The sequence below is a fragment of the Mus musculus genome, chromosome 8 (assembly GCF_000001635.26).
Source record: "Mus musculus strain C57BL/6J chromosome 8, GRCm38.p6 C57BL/6J".
Lineage (NCBI taxonomy): Eukaryota > Metazoa > Chordata > Mammalia > Rodentia > Muridae > Mus > Mus musculus.
The window spans coordinates 87,960,473-87,968,022 of record NC_000074.6 but is presented as its reverse complement, the minus strand read 5'-3'; the positions used below and the strand labels follow the sequence as shown (position 1 = coordinate 87,968,022).

The 7,550-nt window shown below is 53.1% G+C and overlaps 1 protein-coding gene across 1 annotated transcript in view; it reads left to right on the top strand.

Annotated features, from left to right (window-relative positions):
• The first annotated feature begins 5,969 nt into the window (after positions 1-5,969).
• Positions 5,970-7,550, top strand: part of Zfp423 (zinc finger protein 423) — a 300,244-nt gene continuing 298,663 nt past the window's right edge. The window contains exon 1 of the mRNA XM_030243876.1: positions 5,970-6,188. Coding sequence (XP_030099736.1) covers positions 6,179-6,188 — 10 coding nt within the window. The 5' untranslated portion in view covers positions 5,970-6,178. The remainder of the gene's footprint in view (positions 6,189-7,550) is intronic.

The following is a 7,550-nucleotide window of genomic DNA, read 5'->3' as shown; positions in this document are numbered from 1 at the left end:
GGCTGGCCAGGCACTGAGGCTGCAAACAGCCCCTACCCAGGCCTGGGAGATGTTTTTTTTTTTTTTTTTTTTTTCCTGTGTGTTGCAGCTGGGACCGTTTATAATAGGAAAAAAAGAGAGAGAGAGAGAAAGAGAGAGAGAGAGAATGACCAGGCCAGCCGGCTGGAAAATAAAGAGACTTAAAAAGAAAAGGGCCAGGCCTGTTCTTCTCCTGTGGAGGCTTTGGTTAAGCAGAAAGTTTTAGCTTCTTTCTGAAAGGCATTTGGGCTTTTGAAGTCCCCTGCGGGAGCTCCCTCCAGCCCCTGGGAAGCCAGGCCCTGGCATGTCCCAATGTGCATGACCAGGATGGGGCCAGGCCACTCAGGAGGCAGCAGCAGGCCCTGGGAAATGTGCACCAGGCCTGTCCACTGGGGCCTGTGCCCCGCCCCCTCTGCTCCCATCCCTGTGGGGCCCAAGCCCCATAACCTCTCTTTAGTGGCCTTTGGCCTGAATTCCCTCTCCTCCCTCAGGCTCTGAACTCTGGCCTAGTGCCTTTTGGGCCAGAAGGTGGTTCTGTAATGGTTTCTTCATTCAGAAAGCAGGAAGGATTTTGCAAATGGGGAGACTGAGGCAGATAAAGGCCACCCTGTGGAATCTAAACTAACCAGGTTGTGTTGGAACAGGCAGCATTTGCTGAACACTTACAATCAGAAGGACCTCTCCCCTGTGAATCCAGGGAACTGGTGGATAAAACCAGGTGACTCCTCCCAAGGCTCCTCCCAGGGAGTTCTTCTGCCCTCCTCTTCCCTCTAGCCCAGTCCTTGCAAGTGAGCTTGCTTCTGTGTGAGTCTATCTGCAGTACTGTCTTAGCTACACCCATTACTCAAGTTGAGGACCAAACAGATGCAGTAACAGGAACACAGGTCTTCCATTGTACAGAGGGGTACACACCAGACACACCCCAGCCCCACAGGATGTATCATCCTGAGGTGCTCCCCCATCTACTCCCCACAGCCACTCCGTGCCGTTGATGTGATTCTCCAGCGCTCAGCCCTGAGGGATATGGCTGGTACATGATACACCCGACTTCTAAGTCATACCTTCCTGGATCTTTCTGCAGTATGGGCCACTGTGTTTCATGGCACAGAAACACAGAGCTCATCTCTGACCTCTGCTTCCCCAGCTTCTTCAGTTACTAGCACTCACTGGATAGACTAGGGCAATGTGATCAGATGGGAGTATGTTCCAAAATCTAGGGGTCTGTCTCAAAGAGCTTTTGGTCTAGCTGGGCAGGAAAAGTTTTCTTGCTCTCAGTTTCTGATCCCACCAGAAAACCACCAGAAAGTCACGACAAGAATGGAACAAAAAAGTGACATATTTACTCAACTTCTCTGTCTGTCCCTGGGATTATTGGTTCTTATTTTAACGACATCACTATATTCTGAGCACCTGCAAGGCACTGGGATATAATGGGGAACGCCAATAAGCCCATTCCTCTTCTTCATGTTTGGGGCATCTTGTGTGTGCAGCTGATGAGTGGATCAATCACACATGTTGATGATCTGAAAGTTCCATGGTATCTCTCTATACCTTGTAAACTAGAGAAAAAGCTTCCTTTTATTACAATATGGATGGACAAGGGAAGGGACATGCCTGCACACTGGGAAAACCAACCAACCCACCCACCCACCAACCAACCAACCAACCAACCCACCCATCCACCAACCAACCAACAAACCAACCCACCCACCCTCCAACCAACCAACCCACCCACCAACCATCTTCCCCTAAGTGATGTAAGCCAGCATGGTCATTCTTAGCTTCAGACAGTGGTGGTTACTGGAGATAGGGGAGGGTTTGCTATTGCTCTGTCATCTCTGTAGCAGGTGACAATGAAGGAAGGGTCAGACCAGACCTAGCATACACACAGATCATTACCGTGTGACATGTCAGTGAACGAACAGGACAACTCCAAGGACAAAGCCAGTCTTCAAACAGGTTTGCCAGCCCAGTGGAGCGGAGGCTTTCTCTTCTCACGGCAGTCCTACCACAGGCATCAGACAGCTCATGATTGCACCCAGGACACCTAAGGGGCTGCTCTGAAGGTGTGTGTCTGTGTGTTTGCAGGCCGGACTTGTACGAGTTGTCCCAGCCTCACCTGATTATGTGTAGGAAGGCTTTGTTTGTCAACAGTGCCTTGAATGCCTTTAACTATGAGTTTACATCTATGAGACTCTACTTCAGTAAGAGCCTAATTCTAAATCTACCACGTCTTTTGTTATCAGAATTTCTAATAGCTTGTTTGATGGTAGATTAAGGCTAATGGACTTGTGATCAGTCCTAGAACATCGTGACACAAGACTTGGAGGTTGCACACTGGGGGTATTTTATCCAACTGTTCCTACCTAAAGCTTTTTAAACTGGACACCATATTTATTATACTGAATCTTTTTTTCTTTTTAAGACAGGGTCTTACTTAGACTGGCTAGCCTGGAATTTGTTATGTAGACCAGGCTGTTGGCCTCTGCCTCCCAAATGCTGGGGTTAAGGGTATGTGCCACCATTCTCCATTCTTTATACTGGATTTAATATATATATTTAAATGAGAAATATCAAAACCTATAAAGCCAGCCACAGACGCTGTACAGAGATATTTTGAGAGAATAAAGCCAGAAGTGAGCTTAGCTCAAAGGCTTGAGTGCTGTGCACTGGCTGGCTGGTGGGGGTCTTGTAGAGGTTCCAGGCTGGGCCAGCAGTTGCAAGCTTTCCGAGGGCGTGAGTCCATTGGGACCCTTCTGCCAAGTTGGTATCCTCCGCGCTGCTGTGTGGGTGTTCGCTGCAAAGACTGCTGATGCTTGAAGAACTAAATAATTATAATCATGATGATAAAATAGAAATGGCTTTCCCAGCTGAGCAGAAACTGGAGAAGACGAGGAGGTTCTCACACCCGACTTATTGTTTTTGGCACCAGGCTCCTCCAGCCCCGGGGAGGCAGATGTCTGGGCCTGCTGCTGGCCTCTTTGAGTTGTGGTCAGGGGGACAATGGAGATCTCTGGGGAACTTCAGAAGCATCTGCAGGGGTTTTCCTCCCCCCCACCCCCAGATGTCAGGCTGAGAACTAGAAGCAGAGAAGGGAACATTCTTCCATCTTGTGCTTCACTCTTCTGAGTCCTCCAAAGCCTCTGCACCAAGTCCCTGGAAGGGACAGTGTACAGACTCCAGTGCTGTGCACTGGAGAAGAGACAGGGAACCAGGAAAGGGGAGCTGCTAGTTAACAATGGGTTGCCAAGCTAAGAGATCTGGGCAGGCAGTCTGCTTGCAGTTCCCTATGTATGTCTAGAGCCAAAGGATCCAGGGGAAGTGTCTTCCATAGAGGATGACTGACCATTAAAGTATAACAGAAGTACATGGAGCTGAAGCTGAGATAGATGTGTATAGCCTTGTGGTAGAGCACTGCTTCATGTGCTTAAGGTCCTTAGTCCCATCTTTACCACTTAATGTGCCTGCGTGTATGTGTGTATGAGCCCGAGCTCGCACACACACACATACCCTCCCCCCCCAAATCCTCCTGATATATCTGGAGCAGCTGGGAAACTTCTAGAAGGCAGGTACAAGACTATCTCAGAGGTATGCGTGTGTGTGTGTGTGTGTGTGTGTGTGTGTGTGTGTGTGTGTGTGGTATCAGGGAAGAGCCTACCAGGACAAGGAAGGAATTTGTGTTTCTATGACTGGCATTTTTCTCTATGGTGAAAGTAAAAGACGGGAAAGAGGGAGGCAGCAAAGGCGGGGGGTGGGGGGGACGACGACAGCTTCATGGCCTCACTATGCGTTAGATACACAGCACTCAGTGGGATTGCACACTATATTGCCATTTTGTGGATGGGAAAATGGAGATAAGAAAGTTTCTTGTTGCTTGAGGCTCTCCAGTAAGACAATGAGAGACACTGGATTGGAGCATTGATTGAATTGCAATTGAATTCTAGCCTGCCTAGAATTGTATATGCAGTTCTCCCTTGCTCCCTTCCTTCAGATTCTTGGCCAGACCATCACTGGGACCCTTGCTTTTTGGCATTGCTTACACTGTATATTTTTCTCATGATTGTTCAAAAATAGAATTAAATCATTGTTGGTGACTTATTAAAAAATTAGCCTCCCTTTTTATTCCCCTAGGGAGCCAGGCCCAACAAATAAATCCCAATGCTGTACTTTCTGTTCATTGTTCCAGCACACAGTAGGCACATAATGTTCCAGCACACAGTAGGCACACGATCAAGTTCATTTAGAGTGAACAAGTCTGCAACGAAATGAACTTGTAATCATCTCTCCTCCAAATGGCGATTTTCCTAGTAAGCCAGAGAGAGAGAAATCACTAATTTCAGACTGCGTCTATTCACATGACTTGCTATTTGAATTGACTGTGTTTGTGGTCTGTTTTTATTTGGATGTGAATGAGGAGAAGGTGGTCACCCCGGTCATTTACACCAAACCATCCTCTGTCTTCCGAGACAGTCTCACTGTGTAGCTTAGGCTAGCCTCCAACACCTGATTCTCTTGCCTGTGTCATCCTAGTGCTAGGATGACAGGCGTGGGTCACTTTGCCTGCACAGACACATCTCTTGAAACACATTAGGGACTCTTGATGAGTTTAGAAGTCACAAACCTCCAATCCCATCATATACTGTTCTGTTCTCTGGTCCTTCGTGGTGTCTGTTGTCCCCCAGACGCTCCCCAGATGGCTCTACAAGATACCTGCCTATTTTTGGAAGTAAGGGGCAGCTTCTTCTGCGGTGCCCACAGTTATATCCCTAAGGAGCACTGAGCCTAATGGCAGTGCCTAGGGCAGAAGCCTTTCCTGCCTTCAAGCAAGAATGGGCTTGGAAGGAAGAGCCCATTCCTACCCCTGCTGTGTCCTTTGCAGGGGTTTCGCCAGCCATTCCTCCTGAAGAGCCCTGCTGTCTTCGGAGGGGCCCAGACCTTTGCGTTTCCTAAGGACGCCGACAGGAGGTCAAACACCATCAGCATTGGTCCAAAGTCATCAGGCTGCAGAGAAGCAAGGCCCCAGTTACTAGGTATTCCTTTGGACCCCAGGAATGGGAGCTCAGCAGGGGTGAAGACAGTTAAAGGGGACATGAGTGGCTTTTTTGTAGCTTTGCAATTTTCCTTAAAACAACCTTTTTTTTCCTCCCCTAGTAGGAGTTTAAAATGAAACAAGCTTCAGAGGACTTCAGCCGCAGCTGTGGGGCCAGGTCGAGTTCCCTCCGTACCCTGACTGCGGCTAAGCTGGGAGACCGCAGCCGCGCGCCAGTGGGGGGCAGGGATGAGCGTCGAGAGGAAAACGTGTGTGGCTGGGGAGCGCGGGAAGGGTCCAGAGAACTTTGTGATCTGCTCCACGACCCTTCTCCTTGAAGATTAGTTCCAAACGGTCCAACGCCGCCCCCTCCTCCATCCTGTTTCTGCCACCTCCGACCTCGGAGCTTCCCGCAGTTCCCTGAGGGTGGAAAGAGGGCAGCGACAAGGGTCTCCTAATCACCGGTCCACGCCAGTGAGGAATCCCTCCTTCAATTCTACACGCCCCCTTTCCCTACCACGCTCTTTTGTCTGGCCCTCTCCCTCAAGGCTTTAGGCTAGGCGCAGTCCGCAGTCTCAGTGCCCTAGAGAGCCAGAGCGCACAAGTTGGGGGCTGGTCCCTTCCCCCTCCACCTAGGAGAGGCAGCCCGCGGCGGGGGCACCCCGAGCCGAGGCCAATCGCCCCCTCCCCCAGCGTGTGCCATCTGCCGCCTGTCAGCCTCTCTCCATGGGCCTCGATCCCAGGCGCCGGCGGGGGTTGGGGAGCGACGGGTTCGGCCCCTCCTTCTTGGCTCCTTCCCAGGCGTCTCTCGGCCTCTGCCCTGGCCCTTGGCACCCCTTCTCTGTCTAACGCTGGACATCTCTAGGCCGTGGGCGGCGGCTTTCAGTCCCTGCGGGAAGCCTGGGATGGTGTGCACTCAGAGGCAGGAGCTGCGGAGGAAGGGAGGGAAATGGTCAGGGATGGCAGCTCTAACCCCGAAGTAGCAGTGGCCCCCAGGGCCCAGGACCCAGACAGGAGGATGTCTCTGGTCAGACTCTATTCCCTCTGGGACATCCCCTCGCTCTCTGTCTCCCGCAGCCGGAGCGTTTGCCTTGGCGACGCATAGCGCGGTCACCCGACTCAGCCTTGGAGATGGCCCTAGGTGCGCGCACACGGGCCCCTTTGCCTCAGGTCTTTCTCTGCAGCCGCCGGCCTGTGCTCCCAAGCCGCAGGGTTGCGGGGGTGGCATCTACCTCAGCAATCAGCCCAGCAAGAGCTTGGCGAAAAAGGCCCCGCAGGACCGAGAAGCTAGCCAAGGGGGGCGCGGACCCGGCGGGCGCTCAGGCCTAGGAACCGCGGGGCGCGGGCACCCTGCTTGGGGCGGGCGCCACGCTGGGCTGGGCCGGGCTCTGCTCTCCGCGGGCAGCGGTCCCCCCCCCCCCCCCGTGAAAGGTTGCCCTGGGTAACTCGTCTCCGAGGGGACACAGTCCTCCCCTCTCTCCAGTGGCAACTTATCGATCTATGAGATTGATAACCCCCAGCGCCGTGCCGCTCACCCGCTTTGCTCTCCCTGCTGCCGGGCGAGCCGACCTAAGGTGGCGCCACTTGCTGGGAGGGGGCAGTGTCGGGACCCCTCCCCAGCTGCGACCTGGCCTTTGCGGCTGGTGGGAGAGGCCTCAAAGGGCAGTTTAGGGGAACCGCCTAGGGATGACTGATCCCAGGGCCCGATGCGAGGGTCATAGCCACAACTGTAAGAGCTGCTGCGACGCAAGGCGCCCCCTGGTGGCTGGGGCAAAACTTTGTGGAAAGTAGGAGCTGTTTTCTTTCCCTAGTAGGAGGGAAGGGGTGAAATAAATATACAAGATGTGCCGCGTATATGGTGTTTGGTTAGTTCGAACTAGGCGCGAGAGTTATACAGATGGAGGCATGAGTTAGCTCAGTAGTGGAAGATTCTCTTTGGTGTGGGACAGAGATAGTTTTGGAATACCGAACCAGCAAGAAAAGCCAGGTCCTGGGGTAATTCTTGTGCGTGGATAAATCTCGGGGGCCGCAATGCTGAGGCATTCCATCTTGGTTTGCTCCCCCATTTTCTCACGTTTTTAGTTTGTGATACTAAAGGCATCCGGGCAAGCCTGTCATCCCGCACGGGCCTGTTATCTGTTCTCTCCTCCTGCCCAGTGCTGTCAGAGCCCAAGCCCGGGCCCCGCGTGCCGGTGCGGTGCCCGTGCCGTGCCTGCCGCCACCGCCGTGGTCCGGGTTTTGCGGGCGGCCGGAGCTGTATTTCCAGCGCTGTCCATCGCTCGGTGCTGTTGGCCCTCTCTCCGTCTGATCCGAGCCGGAGCAGTGCGGGGCGCCCCACGGGATCAGAGCGCTCCCCCGCCGGGACTCCGCTCCTCACATCCTCCTGCTGGGACCCGGCTACATTTCCAGCCAAGCCTGGCTTTATTATGTGTCTCTGCAGTGCAGCCCCAGCAGCCGGATCGGGAGGAGGAGAGCCAGCGACCACAAAGAAGACAGGAGCGCG